The following is a 17032-nucleotide window of genomic DNA, read 5'->3' as shown; positions in this document are numbered from 1 at the left end:
TGATTTAGTGTGTAAGTTTAGACTACGGAGTAGGCTGTGATATACTTAAGCCTATATATAGCGGTATACATGTCACGAATAATCTATACCCGACGAATGCTTAGGCTGTTAAATGAATCAGAACCATGTTAACACATACGGTCTTTCTTTAACGACAGATAAATTCAACAACAAGTTATGTTTTCTCCGTAAGATTTTCTTCGTAAGCAACCATATCATGAGATCCATAATACATGTCTTTATATTGATACAAATATGATACATAATGTAACGAAAACTTAATAATAAAACCACCTTTAATTGTCTTTCCATTATACCCTTTTGTCAAAGAAAAATGATTAAATTAATTCACATCATGGCCAAATTTAATACTATTAACTAAAAACTCATCAGTATGCTATCCCCGATATCCCCAGATAGTCCCATATATCCCCCGATATCCTCATAGATATCAAACAAGCCCGCACTATCCCCCAATATCCCCTACATATCCCCCAATATCCCCCGATATATCGATATATCCAGGTATTCCCCTAGATCTCTCCGATATCCTCTAGATATCCCCGATATTCCCAGATATCCTCATAGATATCAAACAAGCCCGCACTATCCCCCGATATGCCCTACATATGCCCGATATCCCCTGCTATATCCAGATATCCCCCGATATATCCAGGTATTCCCCTAGATATCCCCGATAACCCCAAATACTCCCAGATATCCCCTTAGATATCAAACAAGCCCGCTCTTCATACCAATAACTTTCTGTACCATTCCTTTCTCATTTATTTATAATCATCATCAATACCGATTCTTTGTCCCTCTTGAACTTCCTTGTGTCGAGTTTCATATTGAATAACATAGACAATAACACATACAATATATCGAATATGATCTCAATACAACCAGTATATACTGGTTATGATCATGTATCAATTCAGTGCCGCTCATCTTTCATTGAGTTTTAACAGCCAGATGTTCTGTTGCTATTGTTGGTGTTGTTGTTGCAGGAAGTGTGCAACATTTTCCTTGTTGGTACATTGTCATTCACGCACTCCACAAATTAAAGCAAAATTTGTAGGTAGGCCTATATGTAAATGTCATAATAATAATAATATGTTGTTGTTTTTTGGTCATTCACATTAATAGCAACATAGCAACGATAAAATTATGCATAAACTTTAAAAAAAAATTGCGAATGAAGAAAACTCATATACACGACATTAACTTTGTGGGACACAATTTTTTTAAATGGTTAAGCTAAAAAGAGCTCTTAATACCTGCAGCAAATAGAAAATTGTTGGATGGTTAGGGTGCAGAGATATCTAATTGGCACTTCCATTGAGGTTCATGCCTCTATCTAAGTCAGTAGGGGACATAAAGCATCCCTCTCCCCCTCCCCTTCCCCACCACCTTTAAAAATCCAGTTGGATCCTCACTCCAAATAACAGTCTTCGGTGACATTAGTATTGTACATGTACATTCACGGTAAGACTACATCAGCTACAATTCGTTCCTTAAAGAAATAGGTGCTATATATAGTTCACCGCATAGAAGGCAAGAACGTTTCTACCAATCCAGATATTATAAATATGATATATATAATATATAATATCATATATATAATCAGGGATGTGCTCAGGAATATTTGAGTGCCGGGCAGATTGTGCAGTAGTGTGATCCACACCCCGGGAGAGTGGTCTCATGGGTGGGGTACCCACTCCCCACTGGACACATTTTGCACATGAAGTATGCTTAGGTGGTGCTATTTTCCTATTCTGTGCCATGTATTCTCCCAGATTTAGTTCATGGTAAAATTTGTTAAATTATCATAAAATAAAGTGCCGGGCGGAAATGATTAAAATACTGTTTGTGCTGGGAGGCATTCAGAACTGCTGGGCGCAGCCGCCCGGTGCCGCCCAGTGTGAGCACATACCTGTATAATATGATATGTCTATAGTAAATCATATATAATATCTCATATATGAGAGTCAAGTCAATGACTTTCTTCCTCCCAGAACCTACAAGAACTACACAACCGTCTCTCGTTGGTTGCAAAATAAAATGCAATTTTAGAATTGATATTTCGTATATGTTGAATTGTTGCAAAATCAAGATCTTCTATTGCTCAAAATGTATTTATTTTTTTGCTTATAATTCTTTTTCAAGCTGAACAAATGGAAATATGACCATATAATAAATTCATACGTTATATTATATATTAACACAGGGCTCAGTCTCGATACAATTTGTTACGTGACCCTTATAGGACCCCAGTAAAAGCGCCAACGTCTCAAACAGTTCTCTTCCTTAAAGGGATACCGCGGTTCTCATCGATATCACAAACGCCACTCCTGGTTTTGAATGTAAGCACTGGAATCATGTAAGTTCTATCCAGGTTGTAAACCCGGGTTGTGCAAACAATTAGTCACGTGACCAGCTATCTTCCAGCTGTCTGCAAATATGACGCGTTTCCCAACTACCATTTTCAAAATAAGAAAACGAAACTTGTTATATATATCGCGGTTGCTTCGATGAATGTTAGATATTCGAGTACCCGAGACCTCTAAATCGCGAAGTTGCAACTACAACGGTTTCCTTCAACAACAACGCAGGTCTAGCCGTGCACTACCAACAAACAGACAGACAGACAGATACACAGACAGATAGACATCCAATTTTGCCTGAAACTGCGTATATGTCAGTTCTTTTCATCCTTTCATAATGCTATCCAATGATCTCAAAAAGTCAGCAGGTTCTGGAACACCCTTCAAATTGCACCTCAAAATACATTTAAAAACCTTCTTGAAATGTGGATGCTTCGTAGCATATACGAATGGATTGACGCAACTGTTAAAGAAGATGGCCGACGCGGCATAGATGACTCCAGCCCCTTTGTGGTCCACGAGGAAGACGATGAAATATGGCGTCAGGCACAAAAGGAAAGCACAGACGATATAGAAGAGGTTCTTAGTGATCTGAAGATGTCGTTTGGAGATCTTCTTACGGGCTGACTTGCGCATCTGTCCCAGGGTCGGTGTACAATCACCGGTGGTAGTAAGTTGACGCCTTATGGGCCTGGGGGTAATGTCAGGGGTTATGTCTCGACTCCCCGGTGGGGCGTCGAAGCTATCGACTGTTGGGGACTTTGCTATTGGGCTGGTGACTGGTGACATGGTCTCGCTGACAATGGGCGTGCCGTTTGGAACGATTCGTCTGAACAAAGAGAGAAAAAGAGAAATACAATTCAAAGCATTTATTTACGTTAGAAAGAACTATACTTGAAAAGCAACATTCTTGAGATTGGTCGGAATTTAGTTTTCTAAACCTTATATGGATTATCAATCCAAGCAAAATGTGCAGATGTACCGATTATTAATCCAAGCAAATATTAATCCAAAAATATTAATCCAAGCAAAATTTACAGATGATCAAACTGAGATACCACCCTAAAGATTCCCATTCACCGCATGAAGGTTAATGTTACAACTAAAACGGTTCTCAGCATAATACAGGCAAACTGAAATCGGTATATAGACCTATGTAATTTCATGTTGGTTATAAACACGCCACTTAAGAAAAAATGCATCTATAGTGGCTGTGAAATTGGTCAAACCATATTTTCATAGCATTTTGTATATGGTGAACACATGAATTTTTCAACAAAATGTTTTTTTTTAAATTTCATATTTTGTGATTGCATCTGGCAATAACAGAGTAAATTATGTCACAATAGCAAATTTTAATCTTTGAAAAGTTAAAATCCATCGCTTACAGAGAAAATAGCATTTCTACAATATACAAATCGCACTTTGATGATCTTATAAATATAGCGAGCATTAATTGTCAGCTAAGTTATAAATATTCCAATTGTATCATTTTTCTAGGACAAATCAACAAGAAGATTATAATAGCCAAGTTAATATTTTAAGGAACATCTACTCTGATTCACCTATACTTGTGACCTGTCAAAATAATATATATTCAAGCCACCACCGGCCATATCTAGAGAGTAAGGGAATATATATCTTGAGATGGAGATTGGAGCCTAAGAGAGTGTCATAACTTGCTCTTTGAGATTATTGTTACATTGTCTTCCGCCGAAATATAATAAAAAATGAAAATGAAATAAAAAAATAAAAATATGTAGCACTAAGGGACGAGTTTGATCATTATGATTCATTGATTTGCAATTCTTATGGATATCAAATTTGGAAAAACAAAAGTTCAACAAGTTTGTTTGAACCCTTCTGTACTCTGATATTTGATATCTGTAAAACGGTATGAACGTATACTACCGTCCTCAAATGTGATGGTATACCACGTCCTTGCAAGTTGAACATATTAAGAAGAGTGCAAAAACCGGTGCTCGTGCATGAAACGTTAGACGTAAGTACTCAAAGCATATTCTCTTTAGGTACAAAAAAGGTTGGTATACCCTGCATATAGCCTACATATACATGACTCGATTTGTGTATATGGTGTTGCTATAGGTACAACATGTTTCACACCACTGTGTATATAGGTCATTAACTTCAGTTCTTAGCACAGGTTTCTTCTTCAAATAATGAAATTAATAGTCGAAACATATTAATATCTTCTTATTAAGTTACTACTTTGAATTATTATTCAACGTATTCCTTGCGAAATAATTATTTGCAACATAGTAAATTAATGACAATGGTCTGCCCGTTAATATCTACCAGTGTGGTATAAAAGGGAGCAGGGCACGTAGCCGGACCATGGTACACGGGGGAGGGGTGGTGGTGGTAGGAGGGGGTGTGCTCTCCTCGACCAGGAGGTTGTGTTAGATTGAATAATTGCTATTTAGATTGTAGAATTGCTTATAAGAATTGTTAAAATGAGACTATAATGGAACACTAGTTGTTACTCGCGTAGCTGCCTTATTCAATGGCAGGATTGTAATGGTGTTGAATGTTAGGATAGTTAGCCTATACCGCACCTTTTATCTGCCACACTTGCTGATTTCGTTGTTGCAGTGGAGGACATCTCGTTCGGTTCGCCTCTTATTCCCATCATTCTCCTGCCGTGTAGTCTAATGTGGACGTACAAATAAACATAGCTCACGAGGATGAGAAGTAACGGGATTGGGTAAAGTCCAAGAACCAGGATGGCCTCGTAAGTCTCCGTCTTAGGATGAGTTGAGACGCCACCACAAATGTGGTACTGGTTGTCATAGCCGAGTTGTCCCGTATTCAGCATCAATGGCAACACTGTGATGGCGAACGTCACCATCCAAATACCACTGATCCAAGCGGCGAGTACTTTGGGTTGGAACAACTTCTTACAGACATGCGTTGGTTTCGTTATGAGGAGAAGCCGGTTAACCGCTATGGATGCCAACGTGTAGAGACTGCAACCGAGGCACGAGTAAACGAATGCCATCGCTGTACCGCATAGCCAATGAGGTATGGCTGGATCATTATCAATCACCAGAGAAAAAGCTAGAAATGGCAGAAACATCGACGTTAGAAAGTCAGCCACCGCAAGGTTGACTACAAAGGCGTTGGTTGATGTGCGGAGTTTCTTAGAAGCGACTACGGCCAAAATGACCAGGGCGTTCCCTACGGACCCTAAAACACTTGCAATCAGTAAAATAGCAGCAACAATAATACGATGCACCATAGCTGGTGGCACCACATCTGAGTCACCATCATTACCAAGGCCCAACATGTTGTCACTTTTCCCTGGTCCAAGGGTACTGCTAAAGTTCGTCATGGTTTCTCCTGTTCCTTACAGCAGACTCTCCAAAACATAGAAGAAAAACGCTCACAAGAGATGACAAGTTTGATTTGAAGAGGAGGAAAAATTACTTTTACTCCTTACACGAAGTCCTAGCCACTTTATAACGTGACTTTATTTTACGTCTATTTTAATAATTCGAAACAAGAGTCCGAATTAACCAATAGAGCGCATACCTATGCACAGTCACAAAAACAATACAATAAGCACAGTTCTACAGAAATTAAATTCTAAGCGACATAAAAATATCTACAAAATGACATTCGTGTTCTCCGAGACAGATAAGCTGCTGAAACCGATGAACTTCTCTCCGGCCGTTTGATAATCTCCAATCATCCTCCAAGCGAATTAAATCCCTTCCAAGTCTAAGGTCTAACCACAAACTGAATGAACATCGTTTCTTTTGACTATCGCCAATTGTCTCCTTTACTTTTCTGGTTTTTTATTTTTTTTTATATTTTTCGTTGTAGACTGGGTCTTTTAACCTCCTTTCCTGTAAGATAACGGAAGCTTATCCTGGAATTGGTGCGCACAACGTTTTTATATTGCTCAGCTTTATACGAACGATTTCCTTCCAAGAGAAAAGGGTGGTTTGTAATGTCACCGGTGAAGGCTTATGACCGTTAATTTATAAGAAATGCAACTGGTGAGTTTTTATAATAGTATAACGGCCGCGCAGGCTGACTTGAATGATATGACTTGTACAGAGTTCGAGTGAGCTGGGAGTTTGATTGACAACATGTAACATACATATATTTTTTTTTCTTGTAGAAAGAGCTGCCTGCATAAAGTACACAATCCAGATAGAGGCGCACTGACATATTTAGTCTTGGTTATCAAGTAATAGGATAACTTTTAACTAATCACCCGCAGTGCCAGAAATACAGCAACTTTACTAGAAAAAAAAACCTTTCCCTATTAATTTAGTTGCTTGTTGATGTTGGTAATGATGTGATGCGATGTGGTGTGGTGTGATACTTGTGGTGTGATGTGAGGTGATATGATATGATTATCTAATGTTCGTGCTTTGGTAAGACTTAAAAACATGGTGGTTGCTTCTTGGCCGTAACATTGTTAGTTTTTTTGTGTAGAGTCCAGATTTTAGACACATGTATATAGCAGATGAAAATATCATGTCCTGAATGGCTGTTTTGTAATGTGATACAAACTAACGTAATGACTTGATGTTTTGTGATGTTATATGACTTTCTTACATATGACTTAGATATAACATGAGTTGATATATCACTTGACTTGTTATCTGATGTGATATGGCTTACGGTGGTGCCCTGAACCTCCAGATTGAATCATTCTCAAAGATACTAACAACAAAGTTGTTAACCTTTCATCAATGACTTGTACATACGTCAGAACCGGGTCACATTTTTCTTGACTTGACTTTGCCGAAAAATATGACGCTTGACTTGGCGATAAAATCAAAGGACTCGGGACTTAACTTGCTATTATAATCAGCAGTTATTTCTACGACGCTTAAGTGACCACAAATGTGGGAGAAACCCGCAAGAGCTTATGGGTTATAACTTACACGTCGGGTGGCTTCCAATTAACTCAAATTTGGAATCTTTTCAATTTAGAAAGTCATTTCAGATGGGAAAACCGTAGATTGCTCTTTGGATGAAAAACCCACATTACTATGATCCGGCTAGGGATCGAACCCCAAACCTCCCGATTGTAAAGACTCATTGCTTCTAATGCCACCGCCTTAATCCACTCGGCCACAGCACCGGTATATAAATCAAAGTACTTGTGACTTCACTTGAGAAAAAAATGACTTGGGTATACAACAATGGCTGATAGCATTACTGATAAATAGGCTTAATTAAATAAAGTTTCAAACCATAAGAAATTAAAGCAAGCATAAATACGTTGTCGTGATAAATCGCTAGATGTCTGGCAGCTAATACTAAGAGGTGGTATAGTTTCATTACATATGACCAGTTATTTGGTCTAAGCTTTTTGTCTTTTTTTTTCGCATGTTTTCTGAGCAATACCACTGACCTTTAAGTTTCCCTGGTTGGCCCAAAACGGTGAAGTTGTGATTAGTTTACGTACCAAGTGATTTCCTACCGATTCGTCCTTCGTATATTGAAAATTCACAAGCAAAATCGATCGACAACTCTCCGGGAAAGAACCTCACAATAATGACGTCATCCTTTCTTAAGCTTTCACGTCACCCTTGAAAGGTGCCCATCGGGTATAGATTAAGTTACTGGTCTAAATACAGACAGCGATAAAAGTAACAAGGAATTTATATTGATCTAAAGAGTTCAGATTAAAGAATACTATGCTTTAATGAACGAATGGTCGGTCGCTAGTAACAGAAAAGGTTTCATTCATGTCTTAATCCCGAAGTTATTGCTTTGATCAAACAATGCAACACTTCGAGTTCTGCTTCTTTTGCGTGTGTTGGGGTGGGGGGGTGGGGGATACGCAAAAATCCTAGCAATGCAGGGCAATTATATCTCATATATACCAGTCGGCGACCTTTTTATAGTTCCTTCGTATCACGTGAATCAGAAGAACTCGATATACAGTAGTCATTATTTGGTTCCCGATCCCAAAGGACATGTATGTATCGCCATTTGTGCAAAACATGAAATAACAAATTCTCACGTTTGCATCTATTTGCTGTTCAGGTACCATCAAACCACGATAACAGTGACGTTTATACATCACATGCACTCAACGGGTTAACCGGGCAAAATGTTAAAAATTAACCGAAATACAGAAACTGTTTTGGCATATTTTCAGTTATCATCATTCTTTTTCTGCTTGTATGTTAAAGGAGCATATTGAAGTACAGATGATGACCTTTTGAAAAGAAGGACTGAATGTGATTTAAAGAAAGAAGCATTTTCCGAATTGTTTTGCTTAAATGTGACGATAATACTCTAAGCAAGCAGTCGAAAGGGATCGGGTTCAGTATGCTAAATTTGCCTCCCATTCTAGCTGAAAATCTAAACAGACATAGCATGCACTTGCCAACCCATTAGATCTATCATGTTAGGCTATCATATTAGGCTATCATGTTAACTGGGTAGGATATACACATTTGAAAAATTTCTATCCACAAGATACTTTAAAGCCACATGTATAGGCAACATGCAGCCCGCGGGACCGCTCAAAATTGTCTGCGGCTCCGCGATGAGGCTTTCAAAACTTAATTTATGCGGTATTAAATTAGGGCGAGAAGCAAGAAAATATAAATGTAGGCTGGTGTGTTGCCCATGCCTTAGTTTTTTTTTTAGAATAAATAGGTGAGAGACTTTCATTGCCGTCAACTACGTGCTTTCAGTGTTGAAACCAAAATTGTTATTGAGGGCGTATTACTCAAGTGTTATGATTGTACAGAGTGCACCCCTGGTACTTTGAATCTGACAATTTACACAGAATAGCCACTCTTTATAGGCAAGCCAAGCCGTAAATAAGTTTGTTATTCTTTATTGATTTACTATATATCTGTCATACCACTTGCTACACATTCATTTCTTATATATACATATACATATATACATATACATACACACACACAAACAAATATATATATAATTGAAATCGTAGTGAGTTGAAAAATTATACATATATATGTATATACAGCTCACGTCGGCATGTACTTCTTCGAAATGTCATATTTCCGCATTTGTAGAAGAGCCTATATATTGTCCAAGTGTTGTTCACTCAAGTTCTCAGAAGAGCATATAACGGATCCTATTACAAATAACGAAGACTCGTTACCATTTTAAGTTGAAAGTACAACACAGCGGAGCGTTCAGGAAATAATTCTAGCGATGAAAGTGGTATGACTAGACTAGAATGACAACCAGTTTTGATAACACAAGTCAAGAACATAGTAACAACGATATTTAAAACCGCTTTCTAGTCCATAGGTTACATCCATGATATTTTTTTGGGGGAGATGGAGACATTTTGACTGGTCTTAAGAGTACAAAACGCCTCAGATGTACTACTACTACTACTACTACTACTACTACTACTACTACTACTACTACTACTACTACTACTACTACTACTACTACTACTACTACTACTACTACTACTACTACTACTACTACTACTACTACTACTACTACTACTACTACTACTACTACTACTACTACTACTACTACTACTACTACTACATATACTACTACTACTACTACTACTACATATACTACTACTACTACTACTACTACTACTACTACTACTTCTACTATACTACTACTATACTACTACTACTACTTCTACTACTACTACTACTACTACGACTACTACTACTACTACTACTACTACTACTACTACTACTATACCACTACTACTACTACTACTACTACTACTACTACTACTACTACTACTACTACTACTATACCACTACTACTACTACTACTACTACTACTACTATACCACTACTACTACTACTACTACTACTACTACTACTACTACTACGACTACTACTACTATAGTTTATTACTGTATTTAACAAGTTTGTATACAGGGTGGACATGATTTATTGCATATATCTTTCAAATCATTGGCGACAGTGTCATGTTAAGTTAAGAGAGATAAAAATAAGAAATGTTTAATTACTGGTACTCCAATTTTGCCCACGGATCCCCCCGATTAAGATCCCCTGGTATACATAAAGTGAAATTAACTAATGTGTGCATGTTCACGTCTAATGTCTATCCTTGTTTTATAAGAAGCTGTCCTTTTTATGTTCAATTGACAGTTATTTTCAACGTAACGCGTCATTAGTTGTTACAAGTTCGACGGTTCCATTGACGGTTGATATATGTTCGGAGGAATCAGTGAGAGCCAAATCGTGTTCCTAAGATGACGTCACATAACGTAATGAGATTATAGGATAACTTTCAGGCGAACGAACTTTTCAAGCCCGAAGAGGGTAAATTAATTCTCAATTTTCGAAGGGAAAAAATCAAGTTTTTAAATGGCAGAATGGTTGATATATGTTCTAGAGAACAAGCTTAGATGGATCCCAGAAAGACAGGACGTTCAATTTTTCGTGTCATGGCCACTTTATGGGTTAAACAGTTGCGACACGCACGTTTCAACGATGGTAACAATATCACACAAAGGCAAGGGTCGTTTATGTTATATTTCCTAACATAATCCCTTCACCTGTAGCAGTACGGTACATACATGTACTACAGAACTGGTTTTTGTTGATACTGGGTAACGAATGTCAGAGATAAGAGGAAGGGAGTTATGTAAACTATCACTAACAACTATTTGATGAAAAATAACTTGGAAGCGACAAACCGTATAATCTAACATCACTGATCCGTAACAAAGCACCTTACTTATCCGAATCTAACGTAGATATATTAAAGGCTACGATACTGTGTGAAGACAATATTAAGCATTTATTATGTTAGCTATATATATATATATATATATATATATATATATATATATATATATATATATATATATATATATATATATGTATGTATAGGCCTATACAAACATAAAGGTATATGGCGGTTAATCTGGAACTCTCACTATATACAGTGTATGTATGTATTCCGCTAAGAAAAAACCTTGTTATGTGCTGAGGAAATATTTGAGGTATAGGATTACACAAGGAAGCTACCAAAGGATTCTCCTATCTGCTAATCAGGTTAGTTAGGCCTAGTTTCTTATGTTACACTTCTTTGAAAACGTTGATTTAAAGAAGATTAGAAGAAAAAAAAAACAATTCCATGTTGCTGTTCAGACTATTAAGTTTCCTGCACACTATCAACTTTCTGTTGACTTAGTTCGGTTCGGCTAATCATCTATTGGTTATCTCTATATGATATATACCTAGTACTACCAGGATATCATTTGCAATGAGCTGTTGAGAATGTGGGACACGATTTTACAATATCAAATCCCGATACAGATTTTGTTCACAAACATGATGGTAAATGGTTTCCCACCGAAACGAAACGACGCTGGTGTTTTAGTCTCCCGTCCAATTTCAGTAACGTGCACAGGATTTCAAAAGGTGCGGGGGTGGGGGACGGAGTAGGTGGGATGGGTGGGGTGGGGTTGGAGTTGGTTGGTGGTTGGGGAGGGAATCTTCAATAGCCCCGAATGTTGTAGAATTACAATCTGGAATGATAGCAGTGTTTTTAAAGTCAACAAGATGTTAAAATTAATTATGTTTCTATAGGTACCCTTTAAACAGTGCAAAGGTATTTTTCTGTCTTGACAACTCAGCCTAGCACCAATATTGAGGTCGAATATGGTCGTTTGCGTTGATCAGTGGTGTGCACCGTAATTCAAATGTAGCTGGGCAAATGATAACCCCCGCCCCCCTCTCCACCCTTCCCATTGTCATTAAGTTGGGTCATGAATCTTTGTAGGTACTAGGCATGTAAGCCCAAGGGCGTAGGAACCGGGGGGCTGGGGGGGGGGGGGGGGGCGCCAGCCCCCCCCCAGTGAAAAATGTGGAGGGGCGGAAGTATCATTCCGCCCCCCCCCCCCCGCTTCGCAAGTCAGAAAACCCCTTTTTCATTTCCAAATGAGAAAAAAAAAATCTCATTTGGAGCACCAAATTGCATCTGAGGCTACCTGGAAATGCAAAAAATTCCAAAGGGGAGGGGGACACCCCCTCCCCTTAGCCCCCTCCCCCAGGTCGGCCATCAGTTTTCAGCCCCCCACTCAAAAGTACCTTCCTACGCCACTGTGTAAGCCCTTGGTTTGTCACCCAATATAAAGCATGTGTACACCCCGCTAAAGCCAAACGTTATTTCCTCGAGCTGCCTGATACCGTCTCAATCCTTCCTGTTCCCATAGCTTGTAGAACGATGCAGGTGAAGTGCACAGAATTTCAGAGGCAACGGTGAGAAAATTTACCAGACTGATTTAGGTATACGGACTTCGAACTTCTATATATATCAGGGCGTCCTGTACCCGGAGTTGTGGTCTTATTCTTGCCTCGATAGGTTGCGTTTTAAACTGGTTAAATATAGGTTGCAAGGGGGAAGGGGGTGGGGGGGGGGCATGCCATGCCCGCCCCATTTGCGTAGGCCATAGTGTGGTCATGTGCATGAACATAACCAGACATAAAGTGAGTCCGTTCTCATGTACTCGCATTATACATGTTCTCATAATCGCCCACGAATATATATATATATATATATATATATATATATATATATATATATATATATATATATATATATATATATATATATATATAGACAGAGAGTACTATAGTATACGGATATACTATAGCGAAAAATGGCGCCGGTTCATGTACTCATATGCCTACTACCAGTCTGTTTGTTGTGTTGTTTCTAAAGCTAAAACTGTCCACTAATGTATGTAATAATCACAAAAGGAGGAACAATCCTCCCACTATAAAATCTTTCTCATCCTGTGGCAGACCGTACGATACCGTTTTACATGGAAACGCCATACACGCAGCATCAATTATAAAAGTCAAACGATTCTAGTCTATAACTTAATGTGTGAGCTGGTTTCTTCGAAAAGAGGGAGATATTTCACAATGTAATGTACGTATTCAGATCATGGTTACAGCTAAATGGCAACACCATGATCTAGTAGAAAAGAAGACGAAAAGAGGGGAGGGGTAATGGGGGGGGAGGGGTGAGGATAGGATCTTTAAGAAATATTACAAATTTGCCAGGGACAAGTATTGTTTTATGCCATCCATGCTCATGTATAGGCCTGATATAAACAGGCAGAGCACATGTATTTGGATGACATTCAACATTATGTTTCCTTGAAAAACCTGGAATGTATTTGAAGAAAATCACATGAGGTCTATAATTAGCTCTTCTCGCTTAAGGTTTTGCTAAAAATAATTCTTGAGATTTTGGTTGCGGTTGAAAGGCAAGGCGCGAGGAGTGTGTGTGAGCGTGATGGGGAGGGGGTGTACGCCCATTTTGCACTCCGCCGCTGGTGTACACACACACACACACACACATATATATATATATATATATATATATATATATATATACTCCCTGGTTGAACAATATTGACGGATATACATATATATATATATATATATATATATATATATCAATATTGTTCAACCAGGGAGTTATTACAGTCAAAATCGCATGATGTACACTTGCAGGTGAATGGAGAGCTACTCAACAGTTATACATCCGCCATTTTGGTCTTAAACCTTGCAGGTGGGGCCCTTCAAGTACCTTCAAGAACCTGGTCAGAGTAATCAATCCGCCCGGTATATAGTAAATGTATGACGTCATTGGTATTTATCAGCTCCAATTTAGAATTGGAAATAAATAGTTATAGCTACAAAATCATAGTTTAAACCAGAGCCATATATTCTATATATATGGCTCTGGAGTTGCATCTACATCAACCAGTAACAAAAGCTGTCCAGCTCATGTATTCCCACTTCTCGCTCCAACTGCCCTTGTTCCGTTAATTGTCCGTATATTCCGATTCGTCTTATATCAGAAATTGAATGATATCGCATTGTCTTACTTTCCCGTAGAAAATAAGAAGAGCACCCTCTATTTACGTGTCTCTGTAAGCGCGCCCGCACAACAATAACTTTTACGTTTGTGCCAAACCACTCTTTATCGCTGAACAGTTGATTAGAGGAGCGCCCTTAAACTTGACATATACTTCAGGAAAAAAACATTCAAGCCGGTCTCTAGGTTAAGTTTTGGTCGATCAAATATTTTCTATGGTTTAAAACTTTGTTAGTAATTAATATTTATAGACCATAACGATTAAGCTTAATAAGCCTTAATATGAATCTAAGAGACTGACTTCGGTCAGCTTGCGGCTTAGATAAGCAAATGAGGCTTCTTCGCGAGTTCCTGCTTGCATGAGGATCTAAGATACATATATACAATACATACAATAAGTTTCATTTCAAACATAAACTGGTGGTAGGCCGCGTTTTCCGGAGGGGTGGGTGTTTCACTAGCCGAGAGCAGCACCCCGTTCGTTTTCGACAGAAACTGCCTGTTTAAGTAACCAATACCGCTGTTTATATATTTTGAAAATTATGGTTTAACTTTGTTTACATTTGACACCTGTTTCGTTCTTATAAGACTCGTCATTTACTTCACATCTGATATGTTTACTTTATAGTTCTTTAAGAGAACTGGACTAAATTAAGAGAGAGATAGAAAATGAAAATGAATAATAGAAATAAAACTTCGAAAACTTTGACGTTCATATTTTGCTTTTGTATGTGATTAATACTATACAAGTATAACAAGAAGTGTCTCGGTAATAACATTGTTCATATCAAATGGAATTATTAATTAAACCTAATCACCGAATTAAATGATCATTTAGAGAGAACATTCTGCTAATTGTCTTAGTTTGTTCCAAATCTATACTTGGGTAGGGCAGAATGTATATTTGGTTTAGAAAAAAAAATCTATATCAAAGAATCCAAACTTTTCCTCTATGTAATTCCTAAACGCATGTTTGTAAGAACATTTGGTTTTTATTGCCTGCTGTTACCGGCAACGGCACCGAAGACTATAGTTCCGCTGTGTGTACACGTCAGTATGAACTTCATACTGCATATTCATTCTTCATAATTCAGTATACGCACATTTCGACTAAGGTGATCTGTACACAATGTATTCAGCTTTTACTTTTTGGATTTTACTTTGTTTCTTTAGAGCGTTTTTTTAGACTTTGACCTCAGATGACCTCAGATGACCTTGAATTTACAAAAATGCAATACGTTTCCTATGTTGCAACCGCCCTGCTTTAACTTACTGTGGTAGGCCCAACATACACTGCATGTGCATGTCCTATAAGGAGGGTTAGCTCAGTGGTTAACGCCGGTGCCTTTCAATCATAAGGTCCCGAGTTCGAGTCACTCCAAGATTAATGTATGTCGTGCAGTTACAGAGTTATTGACAATTGACAATTCATTTGGCAAAGAAAAATTGGCCGATACGCCTTAGCAAGGGCTAATATATGTCATTCAAGCTTCAGAGTATACTACAACTAACATATATCAAGTTCAACTAAATCGTACTTTTTTTAATATTTTGTTGTTGTTGAGATGTCGTGTTTACAAAGAAGCCTATAATCACATGCACATAATACACACACAAATATAACATATACATAAATAAATAAATACATATATATATATATATATATATATATATATATATATATATATATATATATATATATATATATATATATATATATATATATATATATATATATACAGTGGCCGTAAAGATGCATTTTGCTTCCAGCAAAGTATCCAAGAATAAAATTCAATCTAACATTTTCAAATGATTCTCGGCCACCGTATATTTTTTTAAATATTCATCAAAAGGAAGTACGTTAATCTCTACTAACTCGCTTTTGTTATCGTTACTGTGGATCTGAAAGGCTACAAACAGATGTCGTTACTCTGTCTTATAGTTTATTGCACGCACATTATATATATATGAGTGTCACTTCGACCGTTGCGAGAACTTAACAATTTCCGGTGTGCGGAAATTGAGGGCCTATTTAGTCGAGGACACGGATACTTTTCTTCTCTTAACTTCTCCTGCATTACTATGGTATACATACTACGGAATACCTCGTTCACTACCACCCGTAACAACGATAATCGACCTTTTCATCGTTTTCCAGACAATACAGTACAATATTTCAATAGGAATTTAAACTGCAGTCGTATTTGAATACCGCGCTGATCGGATCGATAAAAAACTTGGTTGAAAATTTGTTAAACAATATTGTGAATTTCTGAGAGGGAAAACCGGTGTGAAGTTAACAAACAACTACTTGGAGTAACTTTTTTTAATAATATCTCAGTGTGTTGCATATCTATTGCAGTGTCATATATATACATATATAGACAGGCTCATACGGTACAGTACTTCCGGCTACAGTAGTATAACGTAGAAGAACAGGACTAGGCGTTATGATGGCGACGCGTAGAACTCGCTTATTTTTAGTCTTTCAATCTTTTTGCGTATTCTTTTTAATCGAAACCAAAGCCTTTAACATGGACACTGAATGGCCTATAGTTTTCACAGGCGAAGAGAACAGCCTATTCGGGTTTTCCGTAGCTTTACATCAAGAGGGGAACCAACACATGTAAGTCATTTCACCTTTCTTTTGTTTCAAACGCAAAATTATGCAGTTCTTTACAGACAAATCAGCTTGACTTTTTGTTTTTGTTGTTGTTGTTGACCTTAAGGTTGTGTTTCGTTTGACACATTCGGTTGATCCTCAACTG

General features: G+C 37.7%; 2 protein-coding genes and 1 long non-coding RNA gene across 4 annotated transcripts in view; 2 read left to right on the top strand and 1 right to left on the bottom strand.

Annotated features, from left to right (window-relative positions):
* The window catches only part of LOC139958729 (uncharacterized), a 49216-nt gene extending 36555 nt beyond the window's left edge, over positions 1 to 12661 (top strand). For both annotated transcript variants that reach the window (XR_011789849.1, XR_011789848.1), the window contains one exon: positions 12586 to 12661. This is a non-coding gene — a long non-coding RNA (uncharacterized lncRNA). The remainder of the gene's footprint in view (positions 1 to 12585) is intronic.
* LOC139958741 (uncharacterized) lies at positions 107 to 6133 on the bottom strand. The gene is made up of 2 exons (XM_071956046.1): positions 4964 to 6133; positions 107 to 3216 (listed from the first exon to the last, which is right to left on the bottom strand). The coding sequence occupies exons 1-2, from the start codon at positions 5737 to 5739 to the stop codon at positions 2712 to 2714; spliced, it is 1281 nt and encodes a 426-aa protein (XP_071812147.1). The 5' UTR covers positions 5740 to 6133; the 3' UTR covers positions 107 to 2711.
* A 3498-nt stretch (positions 12662 to 16159) lies between the features above and the next one.
* The window catches only part of LOC139958479 (integrin alpha-8-like), a 50790-nt gene continuing 49917 nt past the window's right edge, over positions 16160 to 17032 (top strand). Inside the window, exon 1 of the mRNA XM_071955570.1 lies at positions 16160 to 16890. Within this exon, the coding sequence (XP_071811671.1) occupies positions 16715 to 16890 (176 nt within the window). The 5' untranslated portion in view covers positions 16160 to 16714. The remainder of the gene's footprint in view (positions 16891 to 17032) is intronic.

This window comes from Apostichopus japonicus, chromosome 18 (assembly GCF_037975245.1).
Source record: "Apostichopus japonicus isolate 1M-3 chromosome 18, ASM3797524v1, whole genome shotgun sequence".
In the NCBI taxonomy this organism is placed as follows: Eukaryota; Metazoa; Echinodermata; class Holothuroidea; order Aspidochirotida; family Stichopodidae; genus Apostichopus; species Apostichopus japonicus.
The sequence above is the reverse complement of the archived record's forward strand: the minus strand, read 5'-3'. Positions and strand labels throughout refer to the sequence as shown.